At 49.1% G+C, this 22,958-nt stretch overlaps 1 protein-coding gene across 1 annotated transcript; it reads left to right on the forward strand.

Moving 5' to 3' along the window:
- Positions 1 to 336: 336 nt before the first annotated feature.
- Positions 337 to 2,763, forward strand: ELFN2 (extracellular leucine rich repeat and fibronectin type III domain containing 2; the record flags this gene model as incomplete). Its single annotated transcript, XM_080620285.1, has 1 exon — positions 337 to 2,763. One exon carries the CDS (start codon positions 337 to 339, stop codon positions 2,761 to 2,763), a length of 2,427 nt encoding a protein of 808 aa, XP_080476411.1.
- Between the last annotated feature and the right edge of the window lie 20,195 nt (positions 2,764 to 22,958).

Genomic DNA, 22,958 nt, shown 5'->3' on the forward strand with positions numbered 1-22,958 from the left:
CATGAGCATCAAAGAAGATTCGTTACCCTTGGTCTGAATTTTTGTTTAGAAAAGCACAAGGTAGTTCCCTTCCAGACCAATTATTCACGGTCACAGCTTTTGCGTGTGCTGGAAGCAGATTGCACGTGTTCTCCCTGCTCCATGCTCCTGGCTTGACCCAGAGGGCAAGAAGAGACAATGGTGACAACACACAAAAAGACTGGGGTGTTCATGCCCTTCAATTGCTAAAGCCCAATTACTGCCCCTTTCTCTTCCCCCTGCCCCTTAGTTTCCTTTTGCTGTGATCCTGAGATTTGGGGTTGTTTTCTGTTGTGGGTTTTTTTTTTTCCCATCCTGATGAGGGCACCACTGCAGACCATGATGTGCTTGGGGTTGTGGGCAGCTGCCCTGCTCTGCTTATTTTCCCCTGGCACCGTGCGAGGTGATTGCTGGCTGATTGAGGGGGACAAAGGTTATGTGTGGCTGGCCATCTGCAGCCAGAACCAGCCCCCATATGAGACCATCCCCCAGCACATCAACAGCACGGTGCATGACTTGCGTCTGAACGAGAATAAGCTCAAAGTGGTGCTGTACTCATCCCTCAACCGCTTCGGCAACCTGACTGATCTGAACCTGACCAAGAATGAGATCTCTTACATTGAGGATGGGGCTTTCATGGGCCAGTCGAACCTCCAGGTCTTACAGCTGGGCTACAACAAACTCACCAACCTGACAGAGGGTATGTTGCGGGGCATGGCGCGTCTCCAGTTCCTCTTTGTGCAGCACAACCTTATTGAGCTGGTCACCCCTACTGCCTTCTCTGAGTGCCCCAGCTTGATTAGCATTGACCTGTCATCTAACCGTCTGAGCCGACTGGAAGGGAACACTTTCACCAGCTTGAGCAATTTGATGGTGTGCGAGCTGGCTGGCAACCCCTTCAACTGCGACTGTAGCCTCTACAGCTTTCTTAACTGGCTGGCGGTCTTCAACAATGTCACCAAGAACTATGACCGGCTCCAGTGTGAGAGTCCACGGGAGTTTGCTGGGTACCCGCTCCTGGTGCCTAGGCCTCACCACAACCGCAACGCCATCACCATCTTCCAGTCCATGTGCAGAGGTGGCACCATCCCCTCCCTCTCCAGGGTCAACCCCACCCCTTATACCCCTGACTCCCAACGAGACCTGGATGAGGGCTCAGCCATCAGCCCTGGGGACTTCCTCTCAGTTAAGCCTCCGGCTTCCTCCACCACTGACTCCTCCTTCAGTCCCAGCATCAAGCTCCATGATGTCACCATCACCTCAGCTATCCTGATGGTAACCATCCCCATGCCCTACAGTAAGATGTATGTGCTGGTCCAATACAACAACAGCTACGTTTCTGACATAGCAACACTGAAGAGCAAGAAGGAGTATGTCACTGTCAACAAGTTGAAGGCCCACACTGATTATACTTTCTGTGTGGCCTCCATCCGCAACAACAGGCGTTACAACCACACTTGCCTGACCTTTGCAACCAGAAGCAAAGGCAGGGAGGACCCCATTTCCAGTACTTCCACCACCACCCACTATATCATGACCACCCTGGGTTGCCTTTTTGGGATGGTCATTGTCCTGGGGGTGGTGTACTACTGCCTGAGGAAGCGGAGGATGCAGGAGGAGAAACAGAAATCCCTCAATGTCAAAAAGACCATTCTGGAAATGCGTTATGGATCAGATATTGATACTAGTACCATGGTCCATCCTTCCCAGAAGCTGGGTGAGCCACCAGTCATCCCTGTCTCACGGATGTCTTCCATCCCTTCCATGATTGGGGAGAAGTTGCCCTCATCAAAGTCAATAGAGACTGGAATGGAGACTCCTAAAGTCACCACTAAAGGTAACTACATTGAGGTGCGGACTGGTGGTGGGGATGGGCTGGAGCGAACCCAGCGGGACGAGGACCTGAGGGAGCTTGATAATGGGCAAGGCTCGGCTGCTGAGATCTCTACTATAGCAAAGGAAGTAGACAAGGTCAACCAGATCATCAACAACTGCATTGATGCCCTCAAGTTGGACACAGCCTCCTTCCTGGGTGGTGGAACTGGTGTTGACTCAGACATGGCCTTTGAGTGCCAGTCCATCCCAGCCAGTTCCTCGGGTGGGCTAGAGCGGCCCAGCTTTCTTTCCCCACCCTACAAGGAAAGCTCCCACCACCCTTTGCAGCGCCAGCTCAGTGCTGATGCTGCCGTGACCAGAAAGACCTGCAGCGTCTCCTCTAGTGGCTCCATCAAGAGTGCCAAGGTCTTCAGCTTGGATGTGCCTGACCACCCACCACTCAGCAAGTCTGACTCCAAATACATTGAGAAGGGCAGTCCACTCAACAGCCCTTTGGATCGTCTTCCCTTGGTGTCCCCAGGCGCCATCCACCACTTGGAGGTCAAGCCTTCTTACCATTGCAGTGAGCACCGTCACTCCTTCCCGGCCCTGTACTATGAGGAAAGTGCTGACACCTTGAGCCAGAGGGTGTCATTCCTCAAGCCACTCTCCCGATCCAAGCGAGACTCCACGTACTCCCAGCTCTCCCCCAGACACTACTTCTCAGGCTACTCCTCCAGCCCTGAGTACTCATCAGAGAGCACCCACAAGATCTGGGAGCGATTCCGGCCTTACAAGAAGCACCACAGGGAGGAAGTTTACATGGCAGCTGGGCATGCCCTGCGGAAGAAAGTTCAGTTTGCCAAGGATGAGGATCTGCATGACATCCTGGATTACTGGAAAGGAGTCTCTGCTCAGCAGAAGCTGTGACTCTGACTCTCCCTTGCTCTTTCCAAGGAAACGATACAAAACAAGACCCCTACCCCCAAACAACCAGAAAAAAACAAAATGCCACTTGACTGTGAAAAATAAACCACCAACAAAATACTCCTGAAAATACAAAACTGACAAAATTGTTTCTTAAAGTTTACAACAGCAGCAGAAAACTCTCACACACACTGACACACACAGACACACACACAAGCCGAATTGTCTCTACTGTGTTACGGGGACCATTGTTCTGCTTGCGATGGTCGGGAGGAGCGTCCTGCTCTGACACTGTGGTAACAACACTGGAGTGCGGGTGGGTGGGAATGGCCCGGGATGGGATGGCAGTGGTGGCAGGGGAAGGGCAGGGATGGACACTCACTGGGCATGAAACTCAGCTGTGAACTATTGCTCTTTCTGTTCCTATTGAGGGATGATTTTTCTTTTGGGTGGGAGGAGAAGATTCGGTTTAGAAAGCTTCTCTGCCTTCCTGATACACCTGCTTTTCCAAATCTTCCGTCACTAATTTTCCCCTCGTTTCCTTTGGCAGTGGAGTCTTTTCTTTCTCTCCTGTCCCCTTCTAAGATAGGTGGGATTTGTTGGAAGACATTCTCTCGCTTCTTTTCCTTTGCCCTTCCTTACCCTTCTCCACTTAATGGTCCTTAGGCTCACCCTTTCTGTCTAGATACTTTGCGAACCTCCGTACTCAGACAAAGGAGAGGAGGTGTGAAGGACCAAGGGAGGTAGGACCTGCCATAGAACACGCTCTGTGCCCTTGCTGCTCTTCCTCCTTCCCTTCTCCGCAAACCATGTTGTTGCTGATGAACACCAGCAGTTCTGGAGTGATGGGCATTCTCCAGACTTCTCAGAGACAGTTTTCTGCCAGTTGGTGGCAGGGTATGAATGTGTTCTTTGGTATGGCAAGCCAAGTGCTTAAGGAGTGGTGGAGGAAAAGGCAGGAAGGTCTGGTCTCTCAGAGGTGTAAAGGGTTCCCATCTCTTCTTGAGTGTCACAGGTCAGAGGCTGTCCTCATCATACACACCTGCACTCAGGCAAAACTACTGCTACCTTGTAGGTTTGATACTCTCTGTTCATATCTCCCTTACTATGAGGAAGGCACCTGGAGAGGAACTCAGCAGAAGAAGTTCAACATGAACCTTCTGCAGCTCTTCCCAACTGACTTGCACCCAACTGGCTTCCTCTTGAATAAGCCATGGACATTCTGGCATGGGTAGGAAATAGCCTAGGATTGAGGCAGGAGCACAGGAAACAAAAGGGATGTGAGCATAGGACCCGGGAATAGCTCAAGAGGGATGGCTTCTAAAGAAACTCCCTTTGTATGTGCAGCCATGCTGTGTATACTGGGATAGAAGAGCATACCAGCCTCTGGATGACAGTGTCCTTTTGAATATTCAGAGGGCCTCGTGAGAGTCAGAGCAACATATCACCTCCTAAATCCTCCACCTCCTCACATTTAGCCATGACAAGCTTTTCTTAGGGATCCTTTCATGCCTTGGCAAAAAACCCAGTTTCACTTGCTAGGTCCCAACCTCCGTCCCTTGGATAGAAGATCTGCCACAGAGCTGGGAATGAGCCTGCTGCCCTCTTCACATCATCCCATTTCTGAGCAGCCTAACAAAGCACAGCCTTTGCACCATCTCCCCCAGTTTTCTTGTTAGGCAGGGGTGCTGCCTGCTGAGTGCATCTTTATGCAGCACAGTGGTCCTCGTGTGCTTGAGCTGCACACCTCAAATCTTGACGATCGTTCACCTCTATCAGGATGGAGGTGAGGGCCTGTGTTGTGTTGGCCTTTCCTAAGTGGCTATTTTCTTTTTGAGGTATTCCTGAGAAGCCCCAGTTTTCTGGGGGGCCCTGGGAGAAGGATGAGGATGTAGGAGCTTCTCTGGGAGGGATTTCCATGCTGCCTGCAGAAAACCTGCCTGTCAGGCAGTAGCACTGCCAGCTGTGAGAGAGCTGGTTTCTATGCCACAGGAGACATGACTTCATCTTCTGCAAGTGAGGAACAGCAGTAGGCAGATTCTGGTGTATGAAAACCAGAACGGTGGTCCCCAAGATCTAAACCTGTGAAGATCTGTGGGGTTCCTTCCTTGCAGGGATGCTGATGATAGCAATCCTAAGCCAGGTCCTGATCCCATTGCCTCAGCCTCCTTTACTGTCAGCCTGCTTCCCCACAGTCAAAGCATCATTTTGCCTTGAGTCAAGAAGTATTCATAGGACTGACTGCCAGTCCAACCCAGAAGAAGGGGTGTGTGTGCACACGTTTGTGTCTGTTAATGTGTGTATGTGCAGGAAGATGAAGGGAAGTCAAACCACTGCTGTTAGCCATCCCTCCATGTTGGGACAATGCAGCAAATCAAGACAGGTAAATGCTGTGAGTGATGCTTAGGCACAGCAGAGACCTCTCCAGCTACCACATGGAGCAGGCCCAGTGGTCTTCTGGCATGGCAACCATCCAAGCAGGAAAGACTAATGGCTGGGGCACAGAACTGGACAGGAAAAGGGGAATGACAGGCATGGGGGGATGAAGTGCTGTTCCTCTCCCCACGTCTTCCCTCCCTGTGCTTCTGAGCTGTATGGTCTTGTAATCAGTTCTGCTCAGTCTATACTTTTGGGGGGAGTGTTAACCTGTTTCTTCTCCCTTCCCCCATCACCCCAAAGAGGCAGAAAAGAAAGGTCAGGGACACAGCTATCACCAGGCCCTTCTGCCTGCAGTGGGAGTAAGACTGGGTAGGAGGGACAAGCCATTTCTCTCCCAATTGTAGCCCCCCACTCCAAACCAGTGGGTGAAGTTTGCACAAGATGGACTGTTCTGAGGGAGGAAGAGGGCAAGGAAGGGAAACAAAGTGTCTCACCTTCCTTCCTCCTCCCTTCTTCCTTGTCCTGCTCCCTCCCCAGGGACGAGGGCTCGCAAAGTGGCGCCAGCCCTGTCGGAGGAAAGCAGATTTAACGTTCTATTTGCATGACGATTTTACTGTATTTTTCTGAGCAAACACCTGTTGTGTATGTGCCAGTTTGTTGGAATTTAACCTCCTCCCCCAAAGTCTCTCCTGTCCTTGTCCCTGTTTTCCCTGCTCCTTTCATTCATCCCTGATGTGATTTTATGAGGGACTCCTACCAGTTCGGGAGGAAACACACCCCAAAGAGAACCCAACCCAATCAGCCGCATAAACATTCCTCCTTCTTTCCAGTGTCTCCCTCCCCTTACCCCAAATGTGGTCTCTCAGCTGCTTTTCAGGGTTGTGCGTGTGAAAAGGGATGTGTTATATACCAAATGCTGGCTCTTTCTAGTGGTCGTAATTTCTCCTAATTATTTAGAAACAGGAGTGAGGCCAGTCAAGAAAGATCTCATAAGAGAAATGGTCACTACTGTCCCCATGCCCTGGTTGCTCTTTCCCCAGATCCACAAGCAAGGTTATTCTTGGGGGAGCAAGGTGTGCTTCAGCTGCAGGGAAACCTCTGATACAGTGAAAGCTTGATGTAGAGCTGGTTGCAATCACTTGAAGACCTCCCACCACCTTCCTCTCATTGATTGCACATAGGTCTGGATTAGATCTGTCCTACCCCTCCTCTCCTGTGGGTGGCCGTGGCAGAGGGCAGGGCATGATGAGACTTTCTTTTAAGATGTCTGTGATAGTAAAAACCATAGAGTGACTGCCTGAAGTTCCTAAGCACCCTATGGCTTGGCTTTGGCAAGGGTCCCTCACCTCTGCCTTCTCCCAGGGCAAAGTGGATTCATTGGGCAGAACCAGGACCAGCCCCTTTCACACTTTATTTATCCAGGTTGGTTACTCTTGGCAGGGAAAGCAGGGGTTTAGTTCACCTCACTGGAAAGCATGGAGGGTGAGGAAAAAGGCTGTGTGCTGACCTCCCCTCTTCCCCCCAGGAACAGACTTAGGGGGAAGCCTGGGCTGGGTTCCTGTACCCAGAAGAGTGAAGGTGAGACCCTAGGTGTGCTGTGCCATGGGGCAGAGCTGTTCCCCATCCCTGCTGGTGCTGCCCCAGCTTATGCTGCCGTTTTCCTCTCCCCCTTCCCCACTCTTCCATGCTGAATAAATCCCTCCCGAGGCAGGTGTGAAATATTCATGACTGACAAATGAAGATTTATGTTGGGCTGAGGAGGCCTGTGTGTGTTTGCAATGCTAATCAGCTTGCCTTCCTGGAGGAGGCTCTGCCATAAGGGCCTGGGGGAAAGAGGGGGAGATGCAGGAAGGAAGGGGGAAAAGGAGCTGAGGAAGAGGGAGGAGGGGCAGACAGAGCAGGGGTGAGGAAGGTGTGGTGGGACCAAGAAATCATGAGGCAAGGGACAGGTAGAGGGAGATGGAGGAGGACAGGCTGCAAAGACCAAGGGAAGAGATGGCCACACTGTGAAAAATGAGATGGTAAAGGAGAAAGGGACCAGAGAGAGAAAGGGTTGAGTGCAGGGGTGGAGGTTCTCTGCGAGGAGGTGGGGAGTAAGTCAGCAGTGCCTGAAGAGAAAAGCTGGGCAGACTTCATGCTGAGGAAGCTGTGGCCCCTCTCTGTAGGGCAGAGCTCAGCGCAACAGGGTGGGCAGCAGCCACAGGGGCAGGATCCGGATCCAAGGCCCTGAACACACGTTTGCCATGCTTGTTGCTGACCTGAAAGCTCAGCTGCGTCTGGAAGGATACACAGCCTCTGGGAGCCTGGAGAACACCCCTTCCACCACCACCACCACCACCTCCTTCTGCACAAGCCCCATGTATGAAAAGCCCCATGTATGAAAAGCCTCATGGAGCCGTGTCCTCTTGCTGGAGCCAGTCTGCTGCTGTCCCACAATCTGAGCAGGCGGGAGCATCTTGAGGGTGGCTTGGTGCAGGATGGACCCTGAGTGGGGTCTCTTGTAGGGCTGTGGGAGCCTGCCCCAGCTAAGCTGCCCCTTGCCCACCCTGGCTGGGGTAGGTGGGTTTGGGTCTTTCTGTGAAGAAGGGGCCGAGGGGAGCATCTGTCGCCTTCCCCCTACACACACACGCACTCCCACACCTCGTCCCTCCAGCCACTTTGGCCTTGTACCGTGAGGGGCGTTCTCAGTCTGCCTCCCCTTCAGTTCTCTTGCTGTGGGGAGATGTCTCTACAGCTCTCCATGTGCAGTCCCACCAGGGCAGCTCCCCTCAGGGCTGCCCCAACCCTATGCCCCTGTCCCCAGGGTGGAGAGAGGGCAATCTATGCCCAGCTTCTCCTTCTCCCACTGGTGGGCACCTCCTCTCCTCCTTGCCCCTTATGATCCCCACTCCATCTGCCCCACCCTCACGTGTTTGGCTTGGCCTTTGCCCTTCCCATCACAACCACCGCCACTGTGAGGCCTTGCTCCTGGCTGTCCTGCCCCCATGGCCTGCTCTCCACCTTGGGAGAGGCCATCAGGGTCAGTCCAGACCCTCCAGGGCTGGTACGACTGGTCCATCCACAAGCACAGCACCTGGGGCGAGGGGATGGGAAGGGGCAGGCAACTGCCAGGCACAGAGCTAGGGGCATCAGCCCTTGAATGTAAGGAAGGGCCTGGGAGGCAGCTGCTGGGACTGGCTCCTTGTGGCCTCTTTGGTGTTCCTCCTTCCGTAACAACCCTGTGACCCCCCCTGGTTGTGTATGGACAAATTTGAGTTGAAGTTATATTTTCTTCTTCTTTTCTTTGTTTTTTCTTTGTTTCCTTCCTCTTTCTTTTCTTCTTTTAGATTTGTATTTCTTTGTTTTCTTTCCTCTTTTTTCCTTTCTTTTCCTGTTTTAAAACTGAATGGCAAGAAATCATTTTTCCTCAACTCGGAGATTCCTGTATGGAGAAAATCAATTTCTATATTTGCAATAAATTTCTTATTTAAAAAAAAAAAAAAAGAAAAAATGACAAAAAACCCAAAAATAACAAACAAAAATTATGAAAAGCTGCTTCTGAGTCCATTTGTCCCAGCCTTGTCTTGTAGAGGAGGCGGGATGGGGATGGGAGGGAATGGGCTATGGGAAAAACTGAGAAAGATGGGTCAGGGCATGGGAGAAAGATTCTCCCAGGTGCCCTGTGGCCATCTACTCCTCCCAAACACACTGTTTCTCTGCCCTTGGATATCTATTTGTTTGGACACATTCTGATATTTACTGAGTCCTCAGTTCTGCCATGAGACCGGTCCCCTCCAGCACTCAGTTGATGCCCCATTCTGGGCATGGGGTAGGGCAGCGCTTCCTTGCTCATCACCTACACAACAAGTCCTCACTTGGTGGTGAGAGGCATCCCCTGCCCAAGCTCCAGAGCTCTCTGGAGGAAGGCAGTCCGAGCCAGGTGATTCAGCCATGGGTAATGACTGAGCAATCTGTAGCCTAATCCACCAGCAGGTATCCTGATCTCAGCTCTTCTTAAGCATCAATATTTAAAGTCAAGAACACAGCCAGCTAATCCGTGGTTATTGGTGCATTTATACACATAATTAGGCCAATTTGAGTATGGTGACATAGCAGCCATTCCCTTGCATGTCTTCTCTGCCTCCTGTTTGTTGTTGTTTCTGGTTTCTCCCAAGATTGGTAGGGCTGCTTGGCTCAGAGGGTTTCTTCTTTTTGCCTTTGCACATCCAGCTTTGGTCAGGTGGGTCTAACTGTGGCTTCTGAGCTTCCCTCTGGGGTGTGCTGAGCTCACAGCCTCTGCTCCTAGTTGCAGGGGGGCAGAAATAAATGGTCCTAAGGGGCTGTGAATATGGACACAACAGTGAGTTTCAGCTTCTGGATATATATGCTGCAGTAGCTGATGACTCTTATTAATGCTTGAATTCATTTTAGAGCAGCCTTGGGGGCAGATGCTACTACAGGCAGATGCTTCACAGTTTGACATGTTCTTCATTGGACTTAGGAAGAATGATTGAATATGGGAAGGAATGGTGCTGGGCTGTGCACCTCTGGGGGATGGACAATGGTGCATAACAAAGAGGAGCTCTGCTGAGGTTAATCAGAGCTTCACGTACTTGGTGGAAAGCTGTATCATTGGCACAAGGTGGTGCTCCTGACATCTGCATCCCTGCAGTGCAGGGGTATGGGCCTTCTGAGACAGAGAATCTCAAAACTTGGGAGGAATTAATGCATAAATTATGAAGAGGCATAATCAAATCAGTTGAGTGCCCCCATGCTGTTTATTTTGTTGCTAAATTCGATTTTGTTTCTACAGTCTCTGCATTTCATCTGGTTGCTTTGTCACATGGGTGAGGAAGGACAAAATATATTTGCAGATGCTGTCTAGGTGGAGTGGGAAGCTTTGGAAAGGGAAGACTGTGAGGGCTGAAGCAATCACAAATGTCCTGAAGCCGTGTGGGGACTGTTGGGCTGGGGGCATATGGGGGCACTGTAGTCAGTCCTCTGGGCCAAAATGATCTCTTATGAAAGAGTTAAGCAGTGCTTGTATTTAAGCAGCCTTTGGATGATTCCAGAGACCTTGGGAGTCCTCTGCTCTGCACCAGGTTGTGTGAGCTGGTGTGTGTCCAGGGAAGGGATGAGGCGTGAGCTGCGTCTGCGAGTCTGTGTTGTTCTCTCAAGCGCCTCTGACTATGACTGTGTTCAGCTGACGCAGTCCCTGCAGCAAACCACACCGACCTCTCGCTCCAGAACCTGCTTGGTGGACTGTGACAGCTGCATCATGGACCAGGGGAAATGTCCTGCGCTATGCTGTGGACAGTGAAGAGGCTGCAATGGACTGTGTGAATAAGGGAGTCACCTGGGTGACCAGCATGAGCTGACCCACTCATCACAGAATCATAGAATCATATGATTCTATGGAATGGTTTCATTTGGAAAGGATCTTAATATCATCTAGTTCCAACTCCCTGCCATGGGCAGGGACACCTCACCCTAGACCATGTCGCCTAAGGCTCTGTCCAGCCTGACCTTGAACACTGCCAGGGATGGAGCATTCACCACTTCTTTGGGCAGCCTGTTCCAGTGCCTCACCACCCTCACAGTAAAGAACTTCTTCCTTATACCTAACATGAACTTCCCCTGTTTGAGTTTGAACCCATTTTCCACTGTCCTATTGCTACAGCCCCTGATGTAGAGTCCTTCTCTGACACCCTTGTAGGCCCCCTTCCGATACTGGAAGGCTGCTATGAGGTCTCCATGCAGCCTTCTCTTCTCCAGCCTGAACAGCCGCAATTTTCTCAGCCTGTCAACCCATCCACGGAGAAGAACAGTGCAGCTTTGCACAGCCTCATGTTTTAGGCTGGCTGCAGACTCAGGAAGACAATTTTATGTTGTCTTGTGGTTAGTTCATGCTGATGTGGTTCTTTTTCTCTGCCATAATGTTCAGTAACTACCCAAGCCACATTTGCTACAGCACAGGAAGAACTGACTTAGCCACACAGCCTTCTGCTGGAGATCATACAGGACTGTTGAGATGTATGTGTGTGTGCATGTGCATTTGCATACATGTATTGAAGTGGACAGGCAAGTGGGCAACATTGCCCTCTTCTGGACCGTCAGGACTGGAAGAGCATCTCTGTTGGAATTGCAGCCTGGCAGATGGATTTTCCCATTTCCACTGAAAAGGTAGCACCCTTTCTAAGCCTTGATTTCCTATCCAAATCCTGGTGCCCTTTACAACAGCCAAGTCAGATTAGGGGATACTACTGCTCTTTGCAGCGTCAGTGCCTGGGGACCTTGATCAGTCATGACTCCTTGGGGTCAAACCAAGTCTAAGAAAGTCAAGTGAGGTATCTCTCTCCTCCAGATAATGTTGGCTCCAATGGAACCAGTAACCAAAAGCTCTGAAGGGAAGTGATCAATGAATGAGGGTGTGAGGGTCACACTGCTGACTTTTGTCCCAAGGGCTGTCACTCAAGGGAAGAAGAGCTATTCAGGCTAGCGAACGGTCAGGCCAACATCTTTTACCAGGTCTTGGATGCACTCTCTATTAAAACAGAAAGGTGTGAGTCATGCAGAGCTAGAGAACAGACTGAGATCTACACAGAGCTCATGGGGATTTGGGAGTGTAAGTGCACACAGGCCATGCCCACCCTTAGCAGGGGAGCAGAGGATGTCACTGAACAACATGTTCACCTCCCTTCTCATCCTTGGAGGAAACACAAGGTGAGAAAAGGCAAGCCTGAACAGCCTGAGAGTGAAAGATTTAGGAGTGAAAGAGTAAGAGGGATGGAAGAAGGACTGAAATACACAAGGAACAGGTTCACATACATAAATAAGATTAAGGATGGGTCAGTGTCACTGGTGCTGCTAAAAAAGCCAAACTCAAGGTTCTGCCACACTCCTGGTGAGACTATGGCAAGGTGCAGAACTGCTCAGTTTCTTGGCTTCCCAGATATCCAACAGGGATTTGTGTGCTCCTTTCCCTCATTAGGCTCCTCAGGACGGAGTCTCTCTCTCACAAAACAGTTATATGATACTTTTCGCAGTGGGATTGCCAAACTACTCAGGGACATGCATCCTTGAAGAAGGAGGGAATGGTATTGAAAGTCTGAGGAGCTGTATGGTGACTCCTGCCAAGCAACACAAAAGTAAGCAGGGACCCAGTAAATGCTACTATGCAAAATGGACCAAAAGCCTCATCACTTTTTAAATAAGAAACACTTCAAAAAGAAAAAGCATTCAGCTCCATCTCTCTGTATATGTCACTAGAAAGGGCATCATCAAGAATTCATTGCAAATTCTGCACCCAATTTTCCGGCCCAGTGCCTTGTCCCACTTGTCTTGCTCCAGCTCCAAAGGCAGTGGAGGCTCTGCCATGAGTACGAGCAACAAACAGGATGTGAATAGCAATATGGAGCTTGAAGAAAGGGTGGGAGGAAATGAGAACCTCTGGCATGAAGTGGCTGAAGGAAGGAGAAGCAGTGTGAGGCAGGGAGCATGAGGAAGAGCCATGCTTGCCTGCAGACTTGGGAACAAATAGGCACAAGCTGGCTCCAGCTGCCTGCTGTTACCCGCTCATACAGGCCTGGGGATTTCCTTCAACTCTGTTCTTTCCCTTCTTGAACATTTGGAGTTTATCCAGGGGTGAGTTTAAGGGTGGGATGACTGGGGATCCCCAACAGCCAAAAATGGCTCATGTGCTGTTTAATTAGAGCTACAGGACAGTGATGCAGCTGACAAAAATGGCCAGACCAAGCCAAGCGAAACTGTCATAGGGTGGATTCATCAGGGCAAGGAGGTTGTAGGCCTAGGAGGTTAAATCTATAAAGGCCAAAGTGGCTCTACCTGTTGTGTAAGGGTGCCTTCAGCTGAAGCAAAGTAACTGCTTAGAATATCTGCTCATCAGGAGGAAAAGGTGTTTCACTCTTGGCTTTGCTCAGACGGGGCATTGGGCCAGAAGACACACAAGATCCCAGCTTCTCATCCCTTCCTGATAAGGTGGGGAGAGAGTTTTTTCCTCTGCTGTACATTGTCTCTGTCTTGTGTCACCATAATCAACCAGGCTCCTTGTGACACTCATTTCTCTTTCTCTCTGTTCCTCAAGTGGCAGCCAGGGAGATAATTGGTATTTTTGACACTGTCTGTTGAGCCCTCTGTGGCAGGAGCTGCCAGGACGAAGCCGTGAATTAGATAATTAGGGTTAATTAGAGGCTTTCCAGGGCTATGTTACCATACTCCATGAGGATAGTGCCCTCCTTTCAGGGCCATTGTAGGGAATGGTGCCTTTGGGGGATAGGAGTATGTAGGTTTCAGTGGCAGGGAGGTGAGCTAGAAGGTAGAGCTTGACAGGGCAGCATCCATAGAAACCAAGGCTTGAGTGACCTCTGAAAGGCACTTGGCCACCCACAGCTGCCAGATGACAGCTCTGCTCCATCATGCATAGCCTGCTTCTGTAGGATGGCATCACGGGTCCTTTCTGCTTCTATAAGATCCGCTTGCCTGTGACTGAGTATGCAGTGGAAGAAAGCACCAGTCCAGTGGTGGAGTGTGAGAGGGAGAGATGATTCTCCAGGTTTTGATGACCCCATCACCCAAGAGCTGCTCTGTCTGCAGCAGTCTCCACTCTGCCAGTACTGGGATGTTTGACTTTGGAGATGATAAGGAGACATTGCCCCCCTACTTCCACCCATATTCTTGATGGAGAAGGGGGCACTAATTTCTCCATCCCTGTTGTGCAGTCAGTGTGCCTGAAGGTGAAACAGACAGAGGCAGATTAGCCAGCCTGTGGGGGAGGTTTAGATGACAGCTCTTCTTCCTACTTGCGACTGTTGCTATGTAGGGATGCTCTGAAGAGGTAGCCTTTTCCAGCACAGCCTCTCTACACCCCCATGCCCTCTCAGAGGGTTAAGCAACTTGTCTTGTTGCTAGGAAGCCTTAGAGTGATCACTCTGGCATATTACAGGGTCTTCCCACAGAAAAGTATTAACCTCTAGGTCACTACATCTGTGGATGTATATTGTTATAGATCTCCTGGGTCTGAAGAAACTGAAGACCTCCCTTCTGGGAGAGGAATGGACTTCTCTGGATCTTTTGGAAAGTCACATCTGTTATCTCCCACATAAATAGACTTCATGAAGCGTCTTTGGAAAATGGAAGAGATTTGTCTCCCTCACTTTCTCTCCACATCACTAAGTCCCAAGTCTAATTAGCGTGATGGATGGACTGAAGCAACACATGATGGCAACCAGACTTCTGGACCTCTTCTGCTTGGCCACTTACCTGTGAGAAGAAGCTAGTCATCTGAAGCACTGTCAGAACAAGACATGGGTTCTCCCCTCAGCTCTGCTTTACCTTATAGGCACCTCTTTTCTCCTTTCCTGCACACTGCGCTTTCCTTGTAATTCCCACCCACTGCTCCCTTCATACTTCCCTTCTTTCCTGTTTTCTTCATTCTCTGCCTTCCTTCACTGTCTCTCACCTCTCCATTCCTTAGGGAACCATGACTTCCTCCATGTCTCCTCTACTTCACCTTCCTTCACCCACCACCTTCTATCTGTTGTCCTTTTTCCATTTCTCCATTTCTTTCCCTCCATTCAACCCTTTCTGTCTCCTCTCCTTCGCATCTTGAGTCATTCAAACCTGAAAGGAGGTGGTTTTCCACAGGGAAACAGAATGTGAAAAATATCTTTGTTAAGCAAAAATGAAATATTGACCACATGGGATGGAAAAAAACCCAATGAATTAGGAAAAAAAAAAAAAAAAGCCAGCTCGTTGCTCAGAAAGGGATGAAGGAAGGCAAAACTTGTCTGAGAGAGTTTTCACCACTGCTTTTTGAGTGTTTCTGCATCAGCGTGCCACTGAAAGTCCTGCTAAGATTCTCAGCCTGACACCACGGCAGTGAGGTCTGCCTGGACTGCAAAGGGGTTGACAGGAGGTGGACAGCTGAGATACAGTGAGTGTGTGAAACAACCTTAGGGTGTCTCTTTCATACACGCACGTGTAGAGCTCCTCCCCAGTCCTACAGCTTTGTCTTTCTAGGCTGAATCAGAAAAGAAATTTAATTTTAGGGAAAAAATACAAAGAATACTGAACACTGAACCTTGCTCTTCTGTTAAACAGGAGCTGCAATAAAATGAAGATACAGCCCTTCAAAATGAGGAAAGGAAAACGTAAATGCAGCCCACAAAGAAGAACGACTGCTTCAGTCATTTCTAAGCTGATGCCTCTGCTCAAGTTACTCCATTTGTGACTCTTCCAGAAATGGCCTTGATAGTGAGGTGGGAAGGGCAGCGGTAGGCCTGCTGTAACATGGTGCTGTACCATCAGAAATAGGAACCTGGTGGACACACAAAGTACCCCTGGAATGTACTTCCAGGAGCTACCAGGAAGTACAGGTGGTCCTGCTGGATGTCCAGGTCTCTCCTGGTTCCTTATTGAATTCTCTCAACTATCACTCACTTCTCCCACACCTTGATCCTAGAGATGACCTACTGCAGTGTCTGGGCAGCACCCACAGCCTGGAATTTTTTAGCAAAGACCATAGTACGGAGGAAGTCCAGTAGAATTGGGCAGGGGTAGCACCTCAGAAATGAATGAAGCAGAGAAAGTCACATATTCTTCTTACAAGCAGCGGACAGGCCCAGCACCGCTGTAGGTTCTAAGCAGGGCAAAGAAGAATTTGACTCAATAGCTCAGTCATATAACATCTTTAGTGGGCAGAGAAATACAATCTCATTGATACCCTCAGATCTTTGTGTTGCACTGATCTATTAAACAAGCCGTATCTCCGAGTACGGCAAGCACAGGCTTAATCCCATGTGATTCTGGTATTTTTAGCAGCTTGTTCATTGAAAGGGTAACCTGAACTTCTTCTTGCTTCACTTGCAGGAGCCCTGAAGCGAGACTCCACAGATTCCTAGCAAATAGGAAAATCTCTGGTGAAAATCAAGGTCTCTGAGTGCTGCATTGAGAGACACAAGATGTCCGATTAAAAGAAAAATACCTCTTGATCTAGCTGAACCAGCTGTTCTACAGCTGGGTCTCGGGCTAATTCACTGTGTGCCTCTGTTGGGATCCATCAAGCTGAACAGAGGGTGGAGAGGCATCTGCTTTGGCAGTGCTTGAGACAGCACCTCATGTAACAGTGGTAGGGCAGCATTGGGCCTTGATGCAGAGTGAGGCTGCATATAGACAGGAGATGGAAGAAGGGACAATGGCAGAGTGGTAGCAGTGGAGTGTACCTTCTAGCAGAGACCTTCTGAGTGTGCAGTCTTGCTCTGCAGGGCACCACATCTCTCTCCTTTAGCAGGATATCGCAGCCCAAGCTGAGTGGTATGGTCTGGGACATAGTCTCCAAGCAATGTAGAAGCTATGGCTGTGCTGCCAACTTGTGACGATCTGGAATCAGATCTTACCATGATCACGCTCTGTGGCTGCAGCACAGTTCCTCTATTGTGCGACATGGAGCATGTGCTCCTCACCTGCTGTTCTAAATGAGGGGGGGGATTCTCCTTATGGGTCAGCTCCTTCTTCCAGATTCTGCTGACACCGCCTGGAACAATCTGGACAGAAGGGATTCCTTGGATCTACACCAAAGTTCCTTGGACAGCGCACATCCAGGAGGGTCTTGCCAAAAATATTGCCTGCAGAAAGCCATGGCAGGGGTTGTCATCCTCCAGATGGGGCAGCCCTTACGTCTACTCCTCCATTGCTAGGGTCTCAGGCAAGAAAAAGGCCCCATGAAAGAAAGCACGTGTTTTCTGGTCTCTGTATGATCATCGCCAGGTGACCACCAGACAGACAGGGCAAATTTATCTGCTCAGGGAACATGACCTTTCTTCCAAATAAAGGAAATATTTTGTGGAACAGAAGGAGAAAAACTGCCACACCATCATGGATCAAATCTGCATCTTCTCCTCCACTGAGAATCCTAAAATCAAAATGGTCTGAAGAAGGCAAGCAGGGAAAAAATACGGACTATTCCTTGCAATGTGAGAACAGGCATCAAGTTAAGAGAAAATCCAAGGAAAAAACATATAGTACAGAAAAAAAACTTGTGAAAATCATTGCCAAAGCGTTTAAACCAAATCTCTGATAGTCTTTAAAATGCTGGTGGCCAGTATCAGGGAAAAGAAAACAAGGGAAGCACATGCCCTGTTCTTGCCCAACCAGCCAGTGCTGGACACAATCAGGGACAGAATACTGGGAGAGGCAGGCCTTCCTGCTGATCCATGCCATCCATTCTTCTGCATTTTTGCACATCTTATTCAACCTCTGTCAGGCTTGTGCCAAGGTATACCCAGCAAGGCTGCCGCAGTGGTCTGAAATGCCAGATAACTCTTAGCCTGATGCTAAGATCATCTGACAGACCTGATGAGAAAACAGCTGCATTTGAAGCTTCCCAACATTGCAGCAAGGAGACTCAGGTTCCAGAACAGAGTTTCTGCAGCTGCTGTTGATAGTTCTCTCATCACAAAGAAAGCACTTGAGTAAAATTCAGGCCTGGTAACTATTTAGCACGGACTGAAAGGGCAAGTGGGATGCACAGGTAGAAAAAAAGCTTGACTGTATACAGCAGCAATCAGGCAAATAGAAGAAAGAACTACATTTAGCTTGGGCTTCTCATCAACCATTTTAATCACAACAGCCCTGGAGACAGGCATGCCTTGGTCACCATTGTCTTCGCAATTACCCTGGTCAGCATCTTGGCAGGTGTTGTGAGCAAGGCCAGGCACATCAGAGGATGTGAGAGAGCCATGGTACTATGGCAGTGGAATACTCCTAGCAGCACAATCTGCCTCGTGGCGAGAATGCTGATGTTAGCAATTGCTGACACAGGAGTGTGTGTGTGTGTGGGGCGGTAGGATAGAAGAAATCAGGATTTTATTGGTGAAAATAGACAAGAAAGCAACTAAAGCATATGGCTTCATGACCTAAAGCACCTTCTGAACAAAGATAGGTCTTGAGATAGAAAAGTCCCTGTGGGATTGGTCCCAGGAGACGTAGCTCCATGCTAGATGTGCTAATGACCTTGTTTGCAGTCAGCTTCACATCCTCGCTTGAGCAGATGGTAGGTACGCTTTGCACTACTTGCTTGTGGGACACAGTGCTGAGTCTCCAAGTGAGCCTCCAGGTGAGTTCCCATGTCTAGAACCTTAAAGCAGACAAAAATACAGAAGTATGTAAGTGGCAAAAGGAAGACTTGGAAAACGTGGTCCCACTGCTAAATGGGGCAGGTGCCCTGGTGAGACAGGACACAGAAAAGACTGAGGTATTGAGCGCCTCCTTCAGCTCAGCCTTTACTAGCAAGACTGGACTTCAGAAATGCCAGGTCCAGGGGAACATATCGAGCAACTTAACCTTGGTGGGAAGAAGATCAGCAGAGAACACTTAAGCAAACTGAATATAACGTAAAGTCCATGGGCCATGATGGGTTGCAGCCAGAAGTGCTAAGGAAACTAGCTGACGTAATTTCAAGGTCAATCTAAGTAATCTTTGAACACTCATGGTGACTGGAAGAAGTGCCTGAGGGCTAGAGGAGTGTAAATATCACTATGCAAGGTCTAAGTCTATAAGAAGTCATGGAAAGGTTCATGCCAACTGGGAAGGATGGAACTGAAATTCCTCTGTCTTCTTGAAGACATGCACTTCTAAGAGTGGTGATGCTGCATTTCTGATTCCTGCCAAGTGGGAATCATGTTGGCAAGGCAAGGTTTATAGAGGGAGACAAATGTGGTTTTTTGGACAAGCCAAATTAAATGTAAAAATGGACGAGCTCTTCTTTGGGCCTGCTGCATTCATCTCCTCCAGACCTGCATGACACGCTGTCCATTTCAGTCTGCTTGTATCGTAGCTGATCCTTCTCTACAAACCTTGCCACTCTTACAGTCTTCAGACATCACACTTAAATCACTGACATCATTTGTGCACTTAAAACAGCACTGCTGTTAAAATATGAACTCTTATTTTCACAAATATCAAATTGTAATACCAATTACCCTGCACTGATTGGTGAGCTGAGAAGAAAAGGGAGCAGAAGATTAAGGAATTGTGTGATGACCCATTTGCATATGGGTACCCACTGTGATTATCCAGACTTGAAACAAGCAAAAAGAGGGTCAGCTGTTCTTCTAGGCATTTGAACTGCAGTTCAACAGTTAGTCCTATTCAGGTTGACTCATGTAAATCTGTCACATGCTGGAAGCATCACTTTCTTACAAGTAATACAGCCAAACAAATCAGGGTCTAAAGCAAAACCCTCATGTACCTGCCAGTGAAGACATATTTAGAAAGTCCTAGGAACTGGGACATACTTCTTGCTAAGCCATAAGGGTTTGAGCTCCTCCTTGAGGGGAGGGAACTGAGCCCTGAGCAAAGAAAATAGTAGTAATATAGCAAAACAAATGGTACAGACTAGCAGGGAGCAATGTGACTCTGTGAACAGAGTGAATAAGACAGAGCCTTGTTCCCTGAAACTCCCGTCAATGCCAAAAGCAGCAAGAGACAGAAGAAAAAGAGGTGTATACAAGCACGAGCATGAGGGAGAGAGACACTGTGTGTGAAAGAGACTGTGTGAGGGAGAGGGATCTTATACAATGTGTGAGAGACATGGATCCTATAGCCTTTGTGTTTGTGTTAGAGCTTGTGTGTGAGGGAGACAGACTGTGTGAGAGAGCCTGAGACAGCTACAGCGTGAGTGCGAGCAGGAGCAAGAGAGCCAGGCAGAAGGAGAGGGGTGAGCCAAAATAAGCCTCTTCAACTTCCTGTCTTCCTGGGAAGCCACTTGGGGGGCTTGGAGTTGTGGTGGGTTGGGGAGGCTCTGCATATGGGGATGGCACCACTGCTGCAGGCCCTCAGGGATATAAAGGTTGAGTTTCTGTTTTCCAGAGCCATTTTTGATGCCCTGTGTTTTCCAAAACATTTACTCAGTGCTGGCAAACACCACACAGGACCAGTGGGAGATGTTTTGGAGGAGAAGCTGAAGACGGGTGGGTGATATTGCACTGAACACCAGTGTTTGGGCCTCTGACTCACTCCCTGACTGACATCATTTGTGCTAACCCTTAAAACCAGGGACAGCACCAGCACTGCAGATTTCCAGAGGTACCATGTGACATCATCTGCCGGAGCTCCTCACAGCCCGGGTGATGTCATTGCTGCAAAGCCCTGGTGCAGGGCTGATGAGGCTGTTCTTTCCTGGGCAGAGAGCAGGTTCTTTCCAACGCCTTTTGGCTGGTGACAAATTCACACTTGCCTTGTCACTGCACAGCAATAGCACAAAGTGAGAACATCGTGTGGATTTCAGTGCTGGTTGGGAATAAAGTTCGTGAGCTCTGTCACTGATGTTGAAATTGTGATGACATACGTAGAAACCCTGGACTGTGCCAGGAGCATCTCTTGTGTTGCCCAGATGCAGGTCTTTTAAGCATGCCAAGTGTCTGTGATATGTCCCAGATCCGTGAGCAGGTTATACCCAGTCCATGGGCTTCAGGTCTCCCACCTTTGCTTTAGACAAAAACAGTGAGGTCATATGTGGCAGCCCTAAGGAAGACAGACCATCAGCATGAGCTTTCTAAGGAAACAAAACCATCATGCTTTCATTCTACACTGAGAGACTGCGAGTAGCGACTTTTAAAAAAAGGCAACGATATCACCAACGTGAGCCTTTTGAGACACTGAATAATGTCACCAACCTGTGTAGCCGTCAATTGCAAGGTCAGTTCTAGAGGCTAAAGGCTGGTGAACCACTTGAGCATAGTGTAATACCCGGCTGACCACTCCTAATAAGTAGGATGTCCCTGCAGGCACTAATGAACACTTGTTGTGATTACTGAATCAGAGCTCACTGGGGAATTTGAGCACATGCCTTCTCATTGTATTGCAGGGCAAGTGGCTGAATGCACTTACCAGCAGGAGTGCCTCAGGAGAGAGTTACAATGCTAGATAAATGCCTGTTTTTAAGCCTTCCAGAAATCACTGGTTATGTTAGGGCAATGTGGCTGTAGCTCAGACCCAGAGAGCTGTATGTCCCTGCAGTCATACTTCTTCCATCCAAACATGCATGTTGCTGTTGTCAGTGGGGCAAAGCAGCCTTTCCTCATCATTGTTCCCATGGCATATCTCTACCTGCCAGGCTGGGCTGTGGGTTAATTCAGCTGGGCTGATATCTTGGTGAGCCTCTAGGGATGTGCAGACGTGTCCACAGTGAAAGCTATGCCCAAATCCTATGAACAGAAAGCAGGATAGCAGTATTCAGTTCTGCATGGTGTGCACAAGGAGGTGAGATGCTATTCTCACTCCCACCAGGCTCCCCTGAGGCAGCCCAGCACTGCGCAGGGTGCTTGCTGTAGTGGTCTGCCCTTCCCCCTCCTCAGAAGCAGAAAGCGAGGTGTGCCTTGAACGTTCCTTCTGTGCACTTGCTCTGCAGTGCCTTGCTCCACTATTTCTCCCTCATTCCTGTGCCTCCTCCTTGGTCACATTCCCATACCCGTGACCTCCATCAGTATTACCTGTCCATCCCCATCAGCTTCTGAGAACGGAGACAACAAACTGGCAGACACGAGCTATCCCTGATGGAAGGGAGAAGATAGTCCCCACAGCTCTCCTATCAAGAGGCCCCTCTAAACCCATTCTAATGAGATTCTCCTTAGGGCCCCTGTCAGCTCTGCCTTTCTTTGCAGACTCCTTTGACAGACGGATGTCAGTTTAGGGAAAGCTGTTTGATGTTCTTCATCTTAATGAAACTGATCCTCAGGCAGGAGCTGTCTCCTTTGCCTCTAGGCACCTGTGGTCTAGCAGTGTCAGGCTACTCTGTGCTTTGTCATACTGGATCCTAATTAGTGGCATCCTCTGAAGTCAACAAGGAAAACATCCCTCTGGCTACAGTGAGCAGGAGGTAGAGGATGGAAAAGCCAGTGTACACAGAAATGGCAAGGGTCCAGGTGAGTTCCTTTCCGTCCTCTCCAAATATTACTGTCATCTCCCTTTTTCTTTCTTCTGTTCATCCGAAGACAGGGATGGATATGTAGGCAGCTCTGTGTCTGCTCCCTGGCTACTGCTGACCTGTTGTGCCCACACACATGCTGCTGTGGGGGAAAGAGAAAGAGCAGAGTTCCCACCAGGCCACTCACTTGGGGCTAGCCAAATGCTGACAAGAGGTGAACCTAGTGGGAGATGTACTGTCGGGTGAGAAGACATACGTTACAGGATCCCTGCTGTTGCGCCCAGAGAATATGTTGCATCTTTCTGATTCAAGCTGTTGGCTGTATATTATATTCCTTTAAGGAGACAAATTAATGATGGATCTAGGAAGTTCTATGGGGATACCCTTTGTTTCCCAAGGACGTATGAAGTGCTGCTTTAATAAGTCAAAAACTAGAAGGCAATTACTTTGCTGCTCCAAAAACCTTGTGTTAAGGCTGTTCTTAGTGGTTTTTACTTCCTATCTGTTATCTCATCCTTTTATTAGATTACACTTCTTTCTTTAGCCCTCTCTGAAACTTAGATCTTCTCTTACATACCTCTGGGAAGTGGTGTATGCCTGTGTGTAGGTGATGATCACTAATGCTGTGTACAGGAGGTTAACTGTCCTGGAACCATCTTACAGAAAGGCAGCAGCTGAATCCACCTTATTAAAAGACATTCAATCAGTTTGTAGCAGAAGTTAGTCAAAACTCAGGCAGATCCTCCGTTCTTACCGCAAACAAATTCAGGCTCCCTAGCAATCATTAAACCTGCGGCATCTATTTTATTCATCCCTGTCAGACACACAGAGCCCTGTCCTGAATTCCCCCCTGCTTTCCCAGTGGGGATGTGTGTGTAATTGTACAGTCCAGCGTCTC

The sequence above is a fragment of the Psittacula echo genome (genome assembly GCF_963264785.1).
Source record: "Psittacula echo genome assembly, chromosome: 1".
NCBI lineage: Eukaryota > Metazoa > Chordata > Aves > Psittaciformes > Psittacidae > Psittacula > Psittacula echo.